Source organism: Cynocephalus volans, chromosome 14, assembly GCF_027409185.1.
Source record: "Cynocephalus volans isolate mCynVol1 chromosome 14, mCynVol1.pri, whole genome shotgun sequence".
Taxonomy (NCBI): Eukaryota; Metazoa; Chordata; class Mammalia; order Dermoptera; family Cynocephalidae; genus Cynocephalus; species Cynocephalus volans.
This window is the reverse complement of record NC_084473.1, coordinates 83,014,015-83,036,508: the sequence shown is the minus strand read 5'-3', so window position 1 is coordinate 83,036,508 and position 22,494 is coordinate 83,014,015. Positions and strand designations below refer to the sequence as shown.

Here is a 22,494-nt window from a genome sequence, read left to right as displayed (position 1 = left end):
CTAGGAACCTAACTGACAGCATTCGTTTGTTTATCTCTCTCTCCTTGCAATTTTGCCAATCTGGATGGGAATCTATTTCCGGTAACACTGCAGGGGAAAAAAGCCTCTTGCCAAGTACCACAGCACACTCCATTATAACCTTTTACAGCATTTTGAAAGACTCACAGACACCTTCTTTTTCTTTTTTTTTTTGTCTTTTTGTGACCGGCCACACCACGCTCAGCCAGCGAGCGAACCAGCCATCCCTATATAGGATCCGAACCCGCGGCGGGAGCACTGCCGCGCTCCCAACGCCGCACTCTCCCGAGTGCGCCACGGGGTCGGCCCAACACCTTCTTTTTCTAGTCTCCCTTAGGGCCATACTCTTGGGGGCATAAAAGCTGAAGTTCAGGGGAATGAATGAATGACATTTATTTACTCCACAGGTATGGACTTGATGGGATGTTATCAGTAACATGAATCAAATACTTAAAAAAATTCAGAGAATGGCAAACATGGCAAAAATCGAAGTTTGGCCAAAGAGTTAAGAGCCCTATAACTTTGCTTTAGTCTCCTGGCTAGTTTGGCCTCCTGGCTAGTTTGGCTCTTTGTGCTTTTAAACACTTAATCTTGGAGACAGTTTATTTAAAATTTTTCCTTTCTTTTTAAGAAGATTCTCAATTTCTCTAGTCATGGCTTGCCTACTCATTTCCAATACTGCTCAAGTCCTTGATGAGAATGTGTTCAGACAAAATTCATTCCTTCTCCTGAGGAATATCTAAAATCTTGAGACTTCCTATAAATTTTCACCAGCAAAAAAATGAAAAACAGACTGCAGAAAACAGCGTTATCAACCCAAATATTTTTTTTCTTCTGGCCTTTCTATTCCATTGTGTTATCTTCTTTTCTGTATCCTTCCCACTGGGCACCTCTACCCATTTTCAATTAGCTTCTCTTTAATAAAGGTACCCTTTCTCCAACAGACTTAGCGCAAAGGCACAGTGAATTAAAAATGTATTAATCAACTCTCTCCTGTTCTGCCTTTTCAGAATTAAGACAGGAAGGGAGGAAAGAGGGAGCAGAATCAAACTCTGGAAAAAAAATTCGATTTGTTCAAGCCTTGATTGCTCCTCTCCACTGACACATCTATCAGAGCCTTGTTTCCTCTGTGGTTCTATGAAGCTATCAAAAAGTGCCTGAATCAGGAAGAATGCCCACCTACAGGAAGCCACAACTAAGAACAAGACAGACACCAGAAACTGCTTAATCACTGTCACCCTCATTTCCAGTGATAGTCAAGGATCCACAACCTGGCAACTCTGCTTGCTTCCTGTTTCAGTTTCTAGAACTATTTCCTGCTTAGACACTATATTTTATTCATTGATACTACAATTTCTCTTAAGTCTAACAAGCATTTTCTCACCCTTTGGACCACTGATTGAACATACCACCAAGAAACCACAATGGCAGCCTCACCTCACATTCCTCTGTGGTTTGATTTCTTTTTTTTTTTCCCCCTATCCTCACCTAATTGCCAGCCTTGGAGATGGAGTCCTCCCATATTTCAGCAGCCTGTCTGATACTGTTTATGGCCTGTCCAATCTAAAACCTTTCTGTGCTCTAAACTAAGAAAATAATTTTTTTCTCCTCTTCTATGAAAAATTCTGTGACCTCTCTCTTTCCTTTTTTATAGCCATTCAGCTGTTTTCTGTTCCCTTATGAGATTCTACTGAGGCTTTTGCAAACAGAACTATGAAGTCTTTGGGAAAAAAAGTGCTACAAGGTTTCCCAGAGGCAGTGGCGAAATGCTCTCACAGGCCCTTGGAAATCATTTTGTGGTATAAGGTGGTCACATATCTCAGTAGTGATCCCTTCAGTCTTAAGATTGCCCTTAGAGTCAAAGCCTGTTAGCCTAAGCCAGAAGTCTAAACCTCCGCCAAAATGAAGGTATGAGCATATCTAGAGAAGAGGAGACTCGACCTCACTCATGAGATGAATGCAAACTGAAAATATGAGATGCCTTTCTTCCCCTACCACACACACACCCATGAGACTTGCAAAGATTAGAGAAAACAAACAAACACCACAGAGAGGAGGAAAATCAGCTGCGGTAACAAGGATGTGAAACAACCCCTGCTATTTGTGGTAGGACTATATTTGGGGGCAACTTTAATAGAAAGAAATTTGGCAAGGACAATCCAAATTTTAAATGCACTTCTGGGGGGGGGGGGGGCGGGGGGGGCAGCTGGCCTGTATGGGGATCTGATTAAATGCACCTTGACCCAACCTTCTAGGAATGTACCCTATAGACAGACATAGTTGAGCAAGTGGAAAATAATGTGAGGGGCTGGCTGGTTAACTCAGATGGTTAGAACCTGGTGCTGATAACACTAAGGGGTCAAAGGTTCAATCCCTGTACTGGTTGACTGGCCCCTACCCCCCACCGCCAAAAAAAGAAAGAAAATAATGTGCAATGGATATTTGATTTTCACTGCTCCACCACTTATAAAGCCAAAGACTGGAAACTACATAATATCTATCAATGGAAACTGGTTAAATAAGATTAGGGTATAATCCCTAAAACAGAACACTAAGCAGCCACTAAAAAATGGGATAGTTCTGTATATTCTTATATAGAAAAAACTTTATTTCAAAGTTTTTCAAGTGAAAAAAGCAAGATGCTAAACTGTTATACTATGCAACCATTTGTGTATTAAAAATGTAATATACATAACACACAAGCTTTTAAATGTATGGAACATCTCTGGAAGGATGCACAAGAAAAAGGTTAATGGTGACTACCTGTATGAAGAGAAATTGAGTGACTAGGAGGCAAGGGTGGGAAGATTTCTTTTTCACCGCATTTTAATTTTGTTGTCCCTTTTGATTTCGTTCCCTGTCCATGTATTACCTATAGGGATAATTAATGCTGACTCAAAATTCAAATATGGAGGTTTCATATAAAATAAAGTTTTAACAATGTAAATTTTTTAAAAAGGAGTTTGGCTAGTAATAGAAGCCTAAAAAAGGGCTGACCAAGACAATCCAAGGACTATTTAGCGAAAAGGAGTCAGCCAACAAACGCTGAACTGCCCAACAGCTTTGCAAGGCTATCTCCATTATGGAGATAATAGCATCAGGTCTTTTAGCCTGAGAACATTAAACATTTTCTGGAACAATCTCCTCTTGTTCCAACTCCATGCTCAGCAAGTTCATATCAATCTGTGCTTTCCACATGGATCTGCCTGGCATGAGCTAGTCTCAGAGCCTCTAATAATCCAAACTGTATATATAATTTACCAATTCAGATTTTTAGTTTTTAAAAGCCCAGGCCTGTTCTCTCTTACTGTTATAAAAAAAAATAATTTTTTTTTTTTAAAAAGGTTTCTGAGTCTGCAAGGCTAAAAGTAAAATCCACTAAGGTAATATTCTTTGAGACACCTTTAAGGAAGGTAACCAACTGACTTCCCCTAATAGCACTTTCTTTCAAAATGTCAATTAATTGGTATAGCTACAAGGACAGTTTCTATTTTCCTAATATTTCCCTATCTCTTTGTATTAAGTTACTATTATTCTCTGTTGATACTAATTATTTTTTACTTTCCTTCTACCCGCCACATGAAAGAGGAGGACATATTTGTTCTAAATTCTCCTTCAAACTCTTCCATCATTTACTGAATGCCTACTATGAAATATATGCGTTATTCTAGGTGCCAAGAGGAATTAAAAAAACATTAAAAAGTCTGAGTGAGGAGAAAAACAATCTGGATGAGGGGAAAAATCTGTACGAACTCAGAAAGGGCACGAACAAAGGAGGCAGGGTCCTGACAAGGTCTGTATACATAATTAGCTGTTGTTTACCACTTCTCTCTGCAATATCACCACTCTTTCCAGCCTTCTGTCCATTGCTGCAACTAAACAGCTAATATTCTCCAGGCTTCCTTCTCACGTAGGCCTTCCATGGTCTCTATCCACATCAATTTTTTTGCCTCCTCAACTGCCTTGGTTGCCTGCAGAAACCACTGCAGTCCCTCACCTTCCTCTTACCTGTGGGTGGCTCCATGATGCTTCTTTCCAGCATGGACAAAGAAGATGCTACGTAACTGCAAACATTTTCGCCCTTGTATCTGAACCGGAATTGCCCAAACTGGTGTCCTATATCTTTCAACTTTTGCTATAACGTGAAAAAATGAATTTTCTGTACCTAGCCCGTAAAAAAGATACTTAGTAGATATTTGTTCTGCTTCCACCAGTAACAGGCAAGAATTAGAAAAGTTTGAGTTAGCAAATTATCATTTTCCAAACTTATGTTCTGTAGAACTCCAATTTTGTGGGGTTTGATAAGTGCTATTTGGAACAAGGGTTCTTTGGTCAAATATGCATAGGGAACACTAGGTTATACAAAGTTAAATGAGTTAAATGGGTTTCTTTCCTGCAGGATTACTTATTAACCATTTAATAAGTTAAGTTAGGGGACTATTAAATGAAGTATTTCTCATATAATCTTTTGATTCCACATCCTTTTTTCACAGAGAATCTTCCAGGCCTTGATTCTTCTTTTTCTGTAAAATGAGTAACTTACCTCATAGTGTTATTAGGAGGACTGAATAGGTTAAGAAACGTAAAATGCTCAGGACAATACTAGGCACACAATAGGCACTCAAGAAGAATTAACTTTAATTACCACTACATTCCCCCATGCTGATATTTTACATGACAATATTCACAGAAAAGTAAAATGAGAACATTTTTGTTGTATAGTAATTCCCACTGTTACTACCAAGTGCATGGAACAAATGCCTCCTTTTGTCTGAGACTACAAATAATAGAAAACATTTACAGAAATAACTGATATACATCATATGGTTATCAACAAGAAACATCCTACAGAAAACTTTGAGGGATGAGACAGTTCAAATACTCAGCACAGTCACCGGTACACAGTAAGCACTTAATAAAAGTTTCATGAAAAATCTAAGAAACAAATGGATAAATTACCTTGAATAACAACTCAAATATCATTTCCAAGTCACTATAAAACAACTGGGAAACCCATTACATTTTATATTTAGGCTCTCTCACTCTCCTTTACAGAAAGAGTGGTTGCCATATTTTGTTAAGAGTTTTTACAGGCACTTGGTTGAACTTATTTATCTCCCAGGTGTGTCACACTCTAAAATCTACTAAAAACAAAATACACAAAGGTAATACTTGTAATGAATCTTACAAAGTGGTCCAATTTAAATGAGATCTTTCTTTAAATATAGAGTACCTACCTCATATTTTTAATTTATACAGAAATTTTATAATTAATAAATTTACACAGGAATCTCTCTGTACCTGTTCATCTGGGCTGGTTTTACAACTACGCAAAATTTTCTAAGAACTGAGAAATGATCATAAACAGAAACTAAACTATGAAGAATTAAATAGGTTAGTGTAAGAAAAAAATGTGCATTTTATAAAAGTCAACACAGATCTTCCTATTTTTTTTTTCCTGGTAATACTGATCTCAAATCTTTCCAGTTTTAAAATACCAGGATACTGAGGCTATAACCTCACAACAATATCATGGCTTCTATCATCAAGTTTTTCTCCCCTTTACTTTATAAGTTATTTATTACAAATAACCTGGTAATCCTCACATTAAAAAATTTTAGGACAGTGGTCAGCAAACTATGGCACAGGCCAAATACAGTTTGCTGTCTGTTTTGTACAGCAGATGGCCAAGAATGGTGTTTTATATTTAAGGGTTGTAAAATAAAACAAAAAAGAATATGTGACAGAGATCCTATGTGGCCTGAAAAGCATAAACTACTTATTACTTGGCCCTTTATGAAAAAGTTTGCCAACACTGCTCTAGGACAATATTTATTACAGCTTACTCAGTCATTTCAGATAATCCGTTTGAATGACAAATTCACAGTGAATCTTCAAAATCCAAGGAATTAAGAACAGATCCCCTTTATAACAATATTCGCTCTCTTCATGCATACCACTTAGTTCCAACACCCAATGAAATAACTTTTTAGAATGCTGGCACAGAACCCAGCACATTATGGAAGCTCAAATATCAAACTAGGACTGCCTGAACAATAGTGCTTCAGTTATAAGGCTAGTCCACACAGAGTGGTGGTATAGCCTGGATACAGGAAACCCTTTGCTCTCATGGGAGTTTAGATGAACTGATAAGTGAAATAAACTCTAAGCATTTTCTCATATTGCGCATCCCCCGTATTCACTGGCTAAAATAAACAAAGTAATTCTCTCTCGATTTCTCTGAAGTCTACCCCAGGTCAGATAAATAGATATCTAAGAATCTCTAATGTGTTTTCTAATTAAGTTTTACAGAGAGTTCTCTCAAAGCATTCAAAAGAAAATGAACTCAGTAACTCACTCCAGAGCCGGTCTCAGAACTCTGACTTTTAATGCTTCTAATATTCGATTTAACTCCACAAATGGTTCCTTCTGACTTGGGTCTACTGAAAGACCAGATTCCTGAAAAAACAGAAAGAATTTTTGTTAGCAATAATCAGGGTAAAGACACAGTGGGAAAAGCATATTATAAATCATAAAACATGGGGCAAACCATTAAAGATCATTTCCTTTTAACATTCATTTTATGGCAGACACTAATGACTGCCCGCTAGTACCATTCTTCCCCCCTTATCCATTGTAGTAGAACCCACAAATTTCACCTGGGCACATGGCAATACTGAATAAAGCTGGGTACTGCTCTGCGAGATGTAAGTTCTGGGCAATGAAATATGAGCAAGCACTCTTTGCCCCTTCCCAAGATACAATGTATGGCTGGAGCTTTGGCTGCTATCCTGGAAGCATGAGGACAGGGGACACTTAGAAATAACAGGGCCACAAGGAGCACAGGTCCCTAAGAGATTCATGGAGCAGAACTACCATATATGCTGTGAGAGTCTTACTACCTCCTATTTCTGTGCATGAAAAATAAACTTCATTTTTGTTTAAGCCGTTGTTATTCTGGGTTTTTGTTAATGGAAAACAAATGTAACCCTTAATGACACAATTTACTGTAGGAAATTTATAGGGACACACACACACACACACACACACACACACACACAAAATCCCTGTAAGGTAAGAAAAGACCGAAGTTATCATTTATCTGAATTGTTTAAAACAGAAAAGGCTTAGATTAGAGGTTCGGTTTATAGACTGGCTTTAAATTATTTAATCCTTTCAGTCCCTCATTTTTCAAAACCGAAAATGCAATAGCAAATGGTGGTTTAGAACAGAATTTGGAGACACATGAATTGGGGACTGATTCCCAGTTTCTTCACAAAGAACCTGCATGGCCTTGGACAAGTTATCTACTTCTGCAGTCCTCAGACTTCTAATCTGTAGAATGGAAACAGTAACTTCTACTTCAGGGGGTTGCAGTGAGAAATAAAGGCAGGGATTGGCTTGAGGTAAACATTCAATACGTGGCAGCTGCTACTATTATGACTATGTAGTATTAGTAAACTGTTCTGAGATCCCTAAACTCATGTCTAATAGAAATAAAAGACAAACACTGCTCACCTGAAGTATATTTTAGTTTGAAATTCATTTAATAAACAAAATTTTTTAAGCTGAGCTGGATGAGAAGAACAAACATTAATGTTTTTGTCCTTTTCCTCTTCTCTGCTATACTAACTTTCCCTATTAAAAGAGGAAATGGAGAAAGTACTATCCCTTCAGATCCCCTTGATTCATGACCCAGGCCAACCTTCTGGGCCAGGAACAAGCAAAGAACAATTTGGATAACAAGTTCTAGGACAATAATTTCACCACTTTACCAAAAAAAAAAAGATTTCCTAGTAAAATGAGGTCATCCCTGATAACTGAAATATTTTAAAATTCTAACTATAGCTAGCAAAAGATTCAAAACTCTACTCTGCAAATAATGCAGACTCTAAGGAGTTCCCTTGTTCCTTTTTCATATCCTCCCAACTGGCACACAGTTACCTGGCAGAGCTCCTCGGCTACATCCAGCATTCCTTGTCGGAAGAAGTGCTCCACCATCACCTCATTGAGAAGCCTTTGGCTGTCTGCCTGCCAGCAGCCATCTATTCCCACACTGCTAATGTCAGAATCAAAATTCTGGAAGAAAAAAAAAGAAAAGGAATTATGAATAGATTATTCTCACCCTACCTAACACAGAGAATGGTCTTCATTTCACTCTGATATATTCCCAATAAATACCTAATTCCAAAATATCAATAGTGTATCACAGGAAGGAATTTTCCCACTGCTCCTTGCTATAACTTGTCTCTCTCACAGATTATTGCTGGAAGAGTAAAATAAGTACACTTCAAAAGAGCATTTTGTAAATATATATAGATTTAATAATAATTTCTGTGAATAAACTAAAATCAAGTGAATAAACTGATTTCTAGGCATTACATTGTAGCAATATTTTCAGCTTACTCAATACAGCATTGTCTGTAATAGGGAGGAAAAAAAAGGGAGAAAACAAATATGCCCATCAACATAGGATTAGGTAAATAATCCATGGCACATCCCAACAACTACAGTACTGAGGTCAGGGTTGCGGTGGATGGCCAGGTGGTTAAAAGAGCGATTTATATACTCTTGGGCTTGCCTTTGAGCTGTGCATGCATGGGTTTGACTCTAAACAGCATACACAGACTTTAAAAACTGAACTAGAAAATAGACCTAGTTCTCAGGACCCAGATTGGCTACTGGGTGGTACACAGACAGACAAATGTGAATAGATGTAATGGGTTTGGAAACTAAACTGACATTAAAACTACTACTGAGAGAAGACTGGTCAGAACTTGTGGCCTGAACCCAATGGTTGACTGCCTGGCAAAAGCAAAAATATCAACATTCTCCACAGAATTTAAACAAGGCCCAGAGGACCATAACATAACACTCAAAAAATCCAGGATACAATGCAAAATTATTTGGCATATAAAGAACCAAGAAAATGTCAATTCTCATTGGAAAAGATGACCAACAGACACCAATGCTAAAATGACACAGATCATTAAAGACTTTAGAGAAGTCATTACAAAAATGCTCCAAAAATAAGAGCAAATACTCTGGAGACAAGAGACAGACACACTTAGCAAAGAAACAGAAGATACAGTAACTAAAATTAAAAACTCACTGGAGTGACTCAATAGCAGAATGGAAGCAGCAGTGCAAAAAGTCAATGAAGATCAACAGAAAGTATCCAACCTGGCCAACAAAAAAAGATTGGGGGGAAAAAAAGGAAAAAAAGAAGAACAGAGCCTTAAGGACCTGTGGGAAAATAAGATCTAATATTTGTATCATCAGAGTACCAGACGAGAAGAGAGAGTATAAGAAAAAAAATTTGAAGAATGTTTCCCAAGTGTGACAAAAGACATAAACCTACAGATTCAAGAAGCTCAACAAACTGCAAAAAGAGTAGACTCAAAGGAATCCTACCCAGACACCTCACAATCAAACTACTGAAAACTAAAGACAAAAAATTTTGCAAGGAACTAGAGAAAAATAATGTGTTACTTACAGGGGAACTATGACTCCAATGATTGCAGATTTCTGAATAGAAACTACAGAAGCCAGAAAGAAGTGGCACAACATTTTTCAAGTACGGAAAGAAAAGAAATGTCATCCCAGAATTCCATATCCAGTGAAAATATCCTTCAGGAGTGATGATATAAAGACATTCTCAGATGAAGGAAAACTGAATTTGTTGCCAGCAGACAGACTTGCTTTAAAAGAATTGCTAAAGTAAGTTCTTTAGACAGAAGAAAATGATACTGGACGGAAACGTGAAACATCAAGAGTAAAGGAACAGCAAATCTATACCGTAGTCTAAAGGCTTTCCCTGCCCAGTTCCACTTCTGCCCTTTATCTTTCACAGGCATTACCCCTCGATAAACCTCTTGTATTGCTTTTTTGAAAACTGTATAAACTTAATTAGCCAAGATCATTTAGATCTAACTGAAATTACAATTCTAGTCAACACTGGCTAAGAACAGTCCAACCAATATGAGATTATTTTACAGGACATACAAGAACAGATAGTAAGTAACCCACAATAGCAACTGTGAACAACTTATCCACAATCACCGCAATGCAGGACAGTGCTCCTCTCCAAAATTAAGCACATTTTCTTCCCTTTAAAGAGCTAACTACCCTATTTTTAGATGTCAAACCAGTAGCCTAAAACTGAATACATAACATTAAGATCTGGAATCACTCTGACAAAAAAAAAAGATTACTGTCAGAGTTTTCATTTTTATTCAATTTCTTTTTATACATTTTTCTTGGCCAAGTACTTAACCTAAAGAATGGAAATAATACAAAACACCTAGATGCTAAAGCAAGTGTCCATGCACTTACTGAATAGACTGTTTCCTAGCACTGAAGAACCACAATTCCTTGCATAAGATTCTTGTCTTTCATTTCTACTTATCAGATTCTGCCGGTTGAGAGTTAATTTTACAACAGTTCATCAACACTTTTAAGCAAGTTATTGTAACTTTATGATGTCTATGACAACTACACCACTGGAAGTGAGACCAGAACACTGGAGACCAACAACCTTGGTTCTACGTCTGTACTAGAATAGAGACCCAGAAGGTAATCAAAGTTATACCCTGAATTTTTTGCTCCCCAAAGGGCCATTCAAATGAATAAAGGAGGCTCTTGCTGCTTCCACCATCTCGCTTTTTGAGACCCCCAGGTCACTGTCTCTACCACCAGATGGACTCAGGACTGCCCGCCTCAGAAACAATAAGCAATCTATGTGGAATTAATTATTTTGTATAGTTTGAAGTAAGGATTGGGCATTTCCGGGTTGGAAGAGGAGAAATAGAGGAATCAAAAAGTTGGCCTGGACTTCCGGTCAAGATTGCAGAATAGACGGCCCGCAGCGTCACTCTCTCCCACAAATCAACCGATTTACAACTATAAAAACATAACATCAAGTGCATACGGAACGGGGAGACATCCAGTGGGGGAGGCAGAAGCTCCACGGAGACCACATGACCTGCAGGGCCAACATCACGCGATCCAGCAGATAGGCTTCACCGCCGCCACCCGGCTCCACTCCCAGCCTGGCCCAATGCGCGCGGAGTGGGGAGACATCCAGCGCGGGAGGCAGAAGCTCCACAGAGACCACACCACCACCACGCACTCCAGCAGCCCGGCCCAGTGTGTATGGAGCAGAGAGACATCCAGCAGGGGAGGTGGAAGCTCCATAGAGACCACACGTCCTGTAGGGCCACCCTACAGTGATCCAGCAGGTAGGCTTCACCACTGCCACCCAGCTCCATTCCAAGCCCAGCCCAGCACGCACAGAGCAGGGAGACGTCCAGCAAAGGAAGGAGAAGCTCCGCAGAGACCACACACTCTGCGGTGCCTCCGTGCATCCCAGCAGCCCGGCTGAATACATGGGCAACAGGGAGACATCCAGCAGGGGAGGTGGAAGCTCAGCAAAGACCACACACCCTGCGGTACCACCCCGTGACCCAGCAGCCTGGCCAAGTCCAAGCTGACCAGAGAGGTGGCTCCCTGGAGAGGCTCAAGACCTGAGGAGGCAACCACACACACAAGGCACTAGTGGCCAACTGAGCAGTCACTGAGGTAGCCATACCAAATTGGCAACCACAGCAACATCCTAGTCAGACAATAGTGTCAAACCTGTGGACTGTGAAACCCCCTGCCACAATGAATAAACATCAAAGAAGAGATACTAGAAATGTGAAAAATCAAGAAAGTACACCACCAAAGGGTAATAACTCTCAAACTCTAGATCCTATAGAACAAGAAGCCCTTGAAATGTCTGACAAGGAATTTCGAGTGATAATTCTAAGGAAACTGAATGAGATACAAGAAAACTCAGCTAGACAACATGATGAAATGAGGAAAAGTATACAGGCCCTGAAAGAAGAAATGTACAAGGAAATCAATGCCCTGAAAAAAAATGTAGCAGAGCTTACTGAACTGAGGAATTCATTCAGCAAAATAAAAAACACAATGGAGAGTTTAACCAGCAGGCCTGCGGAAGTTAAAGAGAGAACTTCTGAACTTGAACATGGGCTGTTTGAAATAACACAGGCAGACAAAACAAAAAGAATCAAAGGCATTGAAGAAAATCTGAGAGAGATATCAGACAACCTTAAGCGCTCAACTATCCAAGTCATGGGTATTCCAGAAGGGGAGGAAAAAGGGGATTGCATTGAAAACGTATTCAACAAAATAGTGGCAGAAAACTTCCCAGGTATAGGAAAAATCACAGATCTTCTGATCCAGGAAGCTCAGCAATCCCCAAATGTATTCAACCCAAAAAGCTCTTCTCCAAGACATGTTATAGTCAAATTGGCAAAAATCAAAGACAAAGAGAGAATCTTAAAAGCTGCAAGAGAGAAGCATCAAATCACCTATAAGGGAGCCCCAATCAGGCTAACATCAGACTTTTCATCACAAAAGCCAGAAAGGAATGGGATGACATATTCAAAATACTAAAACACAGAGACTGCCAGCCAAGATTACTCTACCCGGCAAGGCTATCCTTCCGAAATGAAGGGCAAATAGTATATTTCTTAGACAAACAAAAACTGCAGAATTTCACCACCACACGACCACCCTTACAAGAAATTCTCAAGGGAGTACTGGGTTTAGTTCCTGAAAAATAACTACCACTGCCATAAAAACCCAAGAAAAATCTAAACCCACTAGTATAATAAAAATGGCATTCATGAAGAGAAAACAAAAAGGCTATCTACAACCCAAGGAACCAACAAATACAGAAAACCAACAGTAAATCAGAAAGCAAGGAACAAAAGACACCTAAGACAACCAAACAATAATCAATAAAATGCTAGGAATAAATCAACACCTATCAATAACAACTCTTAATGTAAAAGGCTTAAATTCCCCAATCAAAGGACACAGACTGGCTGACTGGATTAAAAAGGAGGACCCAATTATATGCTGCCTTCAAGAGACACACCTCACCCATAAAGACTCACATAGATTTAGAGTGAAAGGATGGAAAAAGATTTACCATGCAAACAGAAAAGAAAAACCAGCTGGAGTAGCTATTCTTACATCTGACAAAATAGACTTTAAACTAAAAACCATAAAAAGAGACAATGAGGGACACTATATAATGATAAAAGGACTGATCCATCAAGAAGACATATCATAAATATATACACACCCAATGTTGGAGCAGCCAGATTTATAAAACAAACTCTATTAGACCTAAAGAACGAAATAGACACTAATACCATAATAGCAGGGGACCTGAACACCCCACTGTCAATATTGGACAGATCATCTAGGCAAAGAATCAGCAGAGAAACACAAGATCTAAACAATACTCTAGACCAATTGGACTTGGCAGATATCTACAGAACATTCCATCCAACAACCTCAGAATATTCATTCTTCTCATCAGCACATGGATCATTCTCCAGGATAGATCACATATTAGGTCACAAATCAAGTCTCAACAAATTCAAAAAAATTGGAATTATCCCATGTATTTTTTCAGACCACAAAGGATTAAAATCAGATATCAATAACAAATGAAATTCTGGAAACTATACAAACACATGAAAATTAAACAGCATTCTACTTAATGACATATGGGTCCAAGAAGAAATCAAGCAGGAAATCAAAAAATTTATTGAAACTAATAAACAATGATACGTCATACCAACACCTGTGGGATACTGCAAAAGCAGTATTAAGGGGGAAATTTATCGCATTAAATGCTCACTTCAGAAGAATGGAAAGATGGCAAGTGAACAACCTAACACTTCACTTTAAAGAACTAGAAAAACAAGAACAATCCAAACCTAAGGTTAGCAGAAGGAAAGAAATCATTAAGATCAGAGCAGAACTTAATGAAATTGAAACCCAAAAAACAATGCAAAAGATCAACGAATCAAAAAGTTGATTTTTTTGAAAAGATAAATAAAATTGACAAACCATTAACATGGCTAACAAAAAAGAGAGAAGATTCAAAAAACAAAAATTAGAAATGAAAAAGGTGATATTACAACTGATTCATCTGAAATACAAGGAATCATTCGAGACTACTATAAACAACTATACACCAACAAGTTTGAAAATCTGGAGGAAATGGATAAATTTCTGGACACACACAAGCTTCCAAAACTGAGCCATGAAGACGTAGAAAATCTGAACAGACCAATAACAATAAAGGAGACTGAGGCTGTTATCAGAAGCCTCCCAACAAAGAAAAGCCCAGGACCAGATGGATTCACAGCAGAATTTCACCAAACAATCAAAGAGGAATTGACACCGATTCTTTACAAACTATTCCAAAAGACTGAAACAGACGCAAATCTCCCAAACTCATTCTATGAAGCAAACATCATCCTGATACCAAAACCAGGTAAAGATACAACCAAAAAGGAAAACTACAGGCCGATATCCTTGATGAATACAGATGCAAAAATCCTCATTAAAATACTAGCAAACAGAATACAGCAACACATACGTAAAATTATTCACCATGATCAAGTGGGATTCATCCCAGGGATGCAAGGTTGGGTCAACATACGCAAATCAATAAATGTGATACACCATATTAATAAAATCAAATACAAGGACCATATGATCATCTCTATAGATGCTGAAAAAGCATTTGATAAAATTCAACACTCATTCATGACAAAGACCCTCTATAAGTTAGGTGTAGACGAAAAGTATCTCAACATAATTAAAGCCATATATGATAAACCCACAGCCAATATCATCCTGAATGGGGAAAAGCTGAAAGCTTTTCCTTTAAGAACAGGAACTAGACAAGGATGCCCACTCTCACCACTCCTACTCAACATAGTGTTGGAAGTACTAGCCAAAGCAATCAGAGAAGAGAAGGAAATAAAGGGCATCCAGATTGGAAAAGATGAAGTCAAACTGTCCCTGTTTGCAGATGACATGATCCTATATATCGAACAGCCTAAAGCCTCTACAAAAAAACTCTTGGAGTTGATAAATGATTTCAGCAAAGTAGCGGGATACAAAATCAACACACAAAAATCAGTAGCATTTCTATTCTCCAATAGTGAACATGCACAAAGAGAAATCAAGAAAGCCTGCCCATTTACAATAGCCACCAAAAAAATAAAACATTTAGGAATTGCGTTAACCAAGGACATGAAAAATCTGTATAATGAGAACTACAAACCACTGCTGAGAGAAATTAGAGAGGATACAAGAAGATGGAAAGATATCCCATGCTCTTGGATTGGAAGAATCAACATAGTAAAAATGTCCATACTACCCAAAGTGATATACAAATTCAATGCAATCCCCATCAAAATTCCAATGACATTTTTCTCAGAAATGGAAAGAACTATCCAGATATTTATATGGAATAACAAAAGACCACGCACAGCCAAAGCAACGCTGAGCAAAAAAAATAAAGCTGGAGGCATAACACTACCTGACTTTAAGCTATACTACAAAGTTATAATAACCAAAACAGTATGGTACTGGCATAAAAACAGACACACTGATCAATGGAATAGAGAATCCAGAAATCAACCCACACACCTACAGCCATCTGATCTTTGACAAAGGTGTCAAGCCTATACACTGGGGAAGAGATTGCCTCTTCAGCAAATGGTGCTGGGAGAACTGGATATCAATATGCAGGAGAATGAAACTAGACCCATACCTTTCACCATACACTAAAGTCAACTCAAAATGGATTAAAGAATTAAATATACACCCTGAAACAATAAAACTTCTTAAAGAAAACATAGGAGAAACACTTCAGGAAGTAGGACTGGACACAGACTTCATGAATATGACCCCAAAAGCACGGGCAACCAAAGGAAAAATAAACAAATGGGATTATATCAAACTAAAAAGCTTCTGCACAGCAAGAGAAACAATTAACAGAGTTAAAAGACAACCAACAGAGTGGGAGAAAATATTTGCAAAATATACATCTGACAAAGGATTAATATCCAGAATATACAAGGAACTCAAACAACTTTACAAGAAAAAAACAAGCAACCCAATTTAAAAAATGGGCAAAAGAGCTAAATAGGCATTTCTCCAGGGAAAATATACAAATGGCCAATAGACATATGAAAAAATGCTCAACATCACTCAGCATTCAGGAAATGCAAATCAAAACCATACTGAGATACCATCTCACCCCAGTTAGGATGGCTAAAATCCAAAAGACCCTGAACAATAAATTGCACCTCCCTCCGTCAAGGTTGTGGAGGAAAAGGAACTCCCATACACTGTTGATGGGAGTGTAAAATGGTGCAGCCTCTATGGAAAATGGTATGGAGGTTCCTCAAACAATTGCAGATAGATCTACCATATGACCTATCCCACTGCTGGGAATATACCCAGAGGAATGGAAATCATCAAGTCGAAGGTATACCTGTACCCCAATGTTCATCGCAGCACTCTTTACAATAGCCAAGAGTTGGAACCAGCCCAAATGTCCATCATCGGATGAATGGATACGGAAAATATGGTATATCTACACAATGGAATACTACTCAGCTATAAAAACGAATGAAATACTGCCATTTGCAACAACATGGATGGACCTAGAGAGAATTATATTAAGTGAAACAAGTCAGGCACAGAAAGAGAAATATCACATGTTCTCACTTATGTGGGAGCTAAAAATAAATAAATATCACATGTTCTCACTTATGTGGGAGCTAAAAATAAATAAATAAATACACACACACACACACACACACACACACACACACACACACACACACACACACACACAACAGTGGGGGAAGACATAACAATTGCAATTCCTTGAAGTTGATATGACAAGCAAACAGAAAGGACACTGTTGGGAGGGGGGAGGGGAAGGAGGGAGGGAGGTTTCAGTAATGGGCGACAATAATCACATTGTATATGGACAAAGTAAAATAAAATAAAATAAAATAAAATAAGAAAAAAAACAAATGAATAAAGGAACACGTATCTGAAGATGACATAATTCTTTTATTTTTTTTAACAAATTCAGGAATCTGCCTATAACTCTCTAAACGTATAAGCGAACTTTATAAGCAAGAATTACTGAGACTAATTAGAAAAGGTCCCTCACCGACCTATCAACTTGATTCAATTCAAATACAACGTTTAGGTTTCTACTTACTCGTTCAATGACTATTCCGCAAGCCCATCAACCCCCAACCAATTTATCAGGTACCTATTCCTCAGGAAATAAATAAAACAACTTTCTTAAAGACACGCTGATCAGCTCAAAGCACAGACCAGTTTAAAACAGACGATTTTATTTGGAACTATATACCAAGCTAGAATTTTAATAGTTACCACCAGACAGTGAATTCCTTGAATTCTTTCCTTAAAATACACACCAAAAGTAAATCTACCTAGAAAACTTTAAAAAGTAAGAGTCTAATATTTGGGTTCATTACAAAGTTTTACAATGACTCCCTTCACGTACCTTTACTTCCTTAAGGCTTACTATGGTAACTACTATACAGGTAAAGAAAAATCAAAAACCTTTACTTACACTCAGAATATGTCTAACTACATTCAAGCTCTATAACTTATTTGCTAGTCTTCTAAAATAACTGTCAATGAGCAATACATTTGCTGAAATTTTCTGAGCTCCCTTCTACCATTCTGATTCTCTAGTTAAAACCATTGAGGTATATAAGTACACTTTCATAGCTTATTTTCTGGTCACAGGTAGTAAAACTTAAAGCAGAGATTTTTAAAAAAGGGGTTGAGGGAATGCAATATAGTGTGGAACTCTTTTCATCATAACTGCAAGTTCTGTTGCATCAGAGCTGGAATCAGTACCAGGTCCGTTGCTAGGTGACCAACCTCATTTTGCATGGCTGTTCAGAAAAGCAGCAGCATTACAAACCCACCGAGAGGTGGCTAATAAAGAGAAATACTTGTCTATTATCAGCATCTTCTGTTTTATTATACTCTTTCCTTTCATTGTTTCAAAGCAAAGAAGAGCCTTGGCACAATGTTCTTAAATGGGAAGGAAAGATCCCAACAAGAACCAAAAGCAAAAAAACACACATTCAAGGGTATGTCCATCTACAGAGGATGTTATAACTTTAATAAAACATTATGAAACTGTGAGACCTAAACAGACCACCCTACAAATCAGCCCCCCTAAGAACTGGCTTTCGTTGTTTACCATCAAAAAACAATGTTTCTCAAATGTATTTTATAAAATCATAATTATTGAGCAGACAGTGTTAACAATACATAGTAAAACTCGGTATTCATTTTAATTCCTAAGTGCCAATTCTCTAATAGTGTTAATATATTTTTTAAAGCTTCCCCATCTACTTTGAATAAAAATTGGTATATGAACCTAACAATGCACTATTGTTGCACCTACCAGAAATCAATTTCCCTTCTAAGCATCCATTTAATCTGGTTTAGTAGTGAGTAGACTAGACTGCAAAGCATACTTAACAGAATAAGACCTGGATTCTGGTTCCCCTAAGACAGAAAAGACAGCTACTTCACATACAACCCACAAAAGATTAGTATTCAAAAGAGTTTGAAAACAGACAAAAACCTTTTCTTAATAAGAAAACAACCTAACAGAATAAATAGACAGAAGATCATGAAATTCACAAAAGGGGGAAATCCTAAAGGTCAAACATGAAAACATGCTCAATCTCAAAGACAATGAAAGAAAAACAAAATTAGTACAACCAGATACTATTTCACACCCATCTGATTAACTTAAAAATTTTAAAGTCTGACAATACCAAGTGTAGGTCAGCAATGAGGAAACAAGAACTGTTATACATGTCTGGTGGGACTGTAAACCAACATAAACCCTTTAGGGAAAATTTGGCAATATCTAGTAAAGCTGATGATGAAGCACATGTCCTTTGAGGAAATCACCCATATGTAGGCATATACCAGACAGCAGTGCTTTACAAACTACGGGACAGGAAATCAATTTAGTAGTGTGTCAAAATCAGCATTTTGTAGATGCATTTTTAGATGTAGATGCTTTCTTTTTAGACATCCATATTCTCCTCTGTATGGTATTCATGCCCCTACTTTGATTTTCAAAATTAAGAGAAAGGTAGGTTCACACTGATACGTTCTCACTTTATAAACAAAGGGGAGTAAAGTACCAAACCACTCTGCTGGGTTTTTAAGATCCTTAAAATGCTACACAATCTAACCATCTGTCGTATTTGCATCCCCATCCCTCATCATTATTTTACATACCTTTCTGCTCTGGTTAATCTGCTCCCCCCAATTCTCCCTTATCTGAACAGATGACAGAAATTTGAGTGACTATTTTATTAATTCTCCCAAAGACAGTAGGTACTTCTTACCATCCTCGATGAAAGAAGAGAAATTCATACAAAGAGTGGGTATCTTCAGGGCACTAGGTTTTAATTCTCTCGAGGAACTCCAGGTGAGAAAGATTCCTCAGAGTCTTAAAATCTGGGTTTTAGTCCCAGTTCTTCCACTTTACTTTCTAGCTCTGTGACCTCAGGCAGGTTATTTAATCTAAATCTCAGTTTTTACATTTATACCTGGGGACAATAACCCCAACCTTACAAAGTGTTGGTGACGATTAAATTAAATAATGTGCATGAAAACCTCTACGGATTAAGTATCCCTTATCCGCAATGCTTGGGACCAAAAGTGTTTTGGACTTTGGAATATCTGCAGAATTCATACTGATTAAGCATCCCTAATCAGAAAGTCTGAAATCCAAAATGCTCCAATGAGCTTTTCCTTTGAGCGTCATGTCGGTGCTCAAAATGTTTTCAGAGCATTTTGGATTAGGGATGCTCAACCTGTACCATTATCCAACCAACAGGAAACTTAGTACACAGTAGCTGAATCTGAGAGCCCAGCCTTGCCACCAAATCTTCTGATTCTGTATTTCAAAGAATCTTCATTAGAAAATATAAATAAAAACAAATATACAAAAGCATATTAACTATTAATAACAAATTCATTTATTTAAAATTGCTTAAATATAATTAGAGACTGATTTAGTTGGTGCACCTTAACGTCCTTTTGTCCCTCTTAACCCAACCTTGCTTGGATGCTACATCCAGCACATATTTCATCTTCCAGCCTCAGGTAAAAGTGTGTCTGCACCACCTCCATGTCCAGTGGGATTCTTTAAACCTGCAACCTAATATGAGACCTGACTGCAAAGGCCCAGGCTTTCCTCTGTGGCCTGGACTATAATTCATCAAATCATTATCAACCAAATAATGTAGTTGACAATGTTCAGAACAGGAGTAGTGAGATAAATATCAATCTATAGCTTAGGGATAATGATGTAATGTGGCAGATGGCAGAGAAAGCAGAACTCAACTCATTTTCCTTTTTGAGAATGATCTTCAGACTGAAAAGGACAGAACCAATATTGTTTCACAGGAGCTGAAGTCCAATATGACTGAAGAGTGACAGAGAACATCTAGCTATCTGTGTAAGTCAGGACTCTGGGTTCATATAAACAGAAATCCTTTTTGCCTAAACAAGTTAGATTTAAAGAAAGCGGTGGGCAGGAGAGTAACTGGGCCTCAAAGATGCTCCCTCCACTTCTCTTGGCACCTGGGCTTTGTTCCCACAACACATCAGATTCTTTCAAGGGTTACTCATCACTCCTAGGCTCACATAGTCCCAGCCCCTCCTTTCTTAAGAGGTCCAATGAGAAAGATCCTGGGGAAGGACTTTGAGATACCCACCCTGTAGCAAACAACTGTGGCCAAGCCTAGTTGGGTCAGGCCCAACCTCAGACCAAGCACTGTGGCCAAAGCAAACGGGGTATTGAGAATATGGCAGCTCCTGTTCAAACCACATAATTTTAAAAGCAACATCTTTCACCCTGACCACAAAGATATGAGATATTATATTAAATGCTTTGCAAAAGTTTAAATACATTGTCTACCGCATTTTCTTGAATACTCTCTAGTAATTCAGGGAGGGGAGGGGATAGTTTAATATGTTTTGTTTTATTCTCTGGGAACACATTCCCTGCTTTTTTCACTATTGTTTTTTATAACTTTGTCACCTATTCCTTTTCACTAATTCTAAAAATTCTGCCCAAACTATACATCAAATTATGTCCATATTTCAGAACTCAACTTAGTTCTTTTTCTTCTTAGAGTAAATTTTCTAGTCTTTTTAAATTCCTTTTTTTCTTCTTTAAAACTAACATTCCTCTACTACATGAGGATTTATTCATTACATAATAAAAGAATTTTAGAGTTAGCATATATATAACTTCACCCACTCTAAACTACTGTTTAAGGCGAAACACCTTACCTCCCACTGTCATCTTTTCTCTCTTATACCCCAGTCATATCTACATAAAAGGCAGTTCCATACTGTTCACCCAGAACTATCTTAAAATATTCTATACTTCACTTTTTATACCATTACTCTATTCATTCTTAATAGTCAGCATTTTGCCTCACCAATGTAGATGCTCCATCTAGTGGCGGAAGATCAGTTTAAACAATGTAAAAAAAAAAAATTAACCTTTATTTTCCCCCTTTAACATTACCAGCCCTTCTAAGGCCTCAATGATTTTCTAGTATAGCAAAGTGTTTAAGAACAGACTCTCTTGGGTGAAAACTTTTTCCAAAACTTGATCCATCACTTTCAAGCTATATACCTGGGGTATATAATTTAATATCTTTGAATCTTAGTTTCCTTACACGTAAAATGGGAATAATGTACCTGCATTATGGAAGCACTTAGCTCAGTATCTGGATCATGGTCAACACTCTATAAGCGATAGCTACTGTCTCCTCACCCCTGACTACTCCTGAGTCTACTTTCATCCCATCTAATGAAGTCAAGCAAATCCTCAACCGCTTTCTTCATTTACTGCCTTCTCCCCTAATCTCCTATCCTCTCAGGCCTTCCATCATTTGTCTTCCCTCAAACCTGATCTTTCCTACTCCCAACATGGGCAGCCACTCTAACCAAGTCAATACTAAAGAGTTTTTAATGAGTCAGCATATTCTCAGTTGTGTTTTGGCCCCTTTCCCAGCCCCACAGAAAATCACACCTCATTCTTCTGATGCTCTAAATCTTACCCAGTCTTCCAAGTCAAATTTAAGATACCAACTCCACATATTTTAGATTAAGAGCACAATAATCTTCCCTTTATGATATAATAAGCAGTGTCCGTTCCATGCAAACTTTAAGTTGCCTCAGAATTTTTTCCGTTGTTTTATGTGTACAAAAAGTACTTTTACATAACCAAAATAGATGGCCATTTTATAAAGGATATGTACAGTACTATGTTTTTAGCTTTCAAATATACCACAGCAGATTTTAGACACTAAAATCTTAGTACTGTTTACTTAACACATATATACATACATCTGGAAGGCTAAAGCAGTAATCTGCTTTACTGACTTTTCTTAGGAAGAAAAATTTTTAAAAAGTCACATGACTAAGCAAAACACTGAATAAAATTCCCTAAAGAGGACAGAATTCTAGATTTTCTAA

General features: G+C 37.8%; 1 protein-coding gene across 2 annotated transcripts in view; it reads right to left on the bottom strand.

Annotated features, from left to right (window-relative positions):
- RMND5A (required for meiotic nuclear division 5 homolog A) overlaps nucleotides 1-22,494 on the bottom strand; it is a 63,469-nt gene that overhangs the window by 18,737 nt on the left and 22,238 nt on the right. For both annotated transcript variants that reach the window (XR_010021661.1, XM_063078306.1), the window contains exons 3-4: nucleotides 7,963-8,097; nucleotides 6,377-6,477 (exon numbers count right to left, since the gene is read on the bottom strand). Coding sequence is in view for 1 of the 2 variants with exons in the window: in XM_063078306.1 (XP_062934376.1) it covers nucleotides 6,377-6,477; nucleotides 7,963-8,097 (236 nt within the window). In the remaining variant the exon portion in view is untranslated. The remainder of the gene's footprint in view (nucleotides 1-6,376; nucleotides 6,478-7,962; nucleotides 8,098-22,494) is intronic.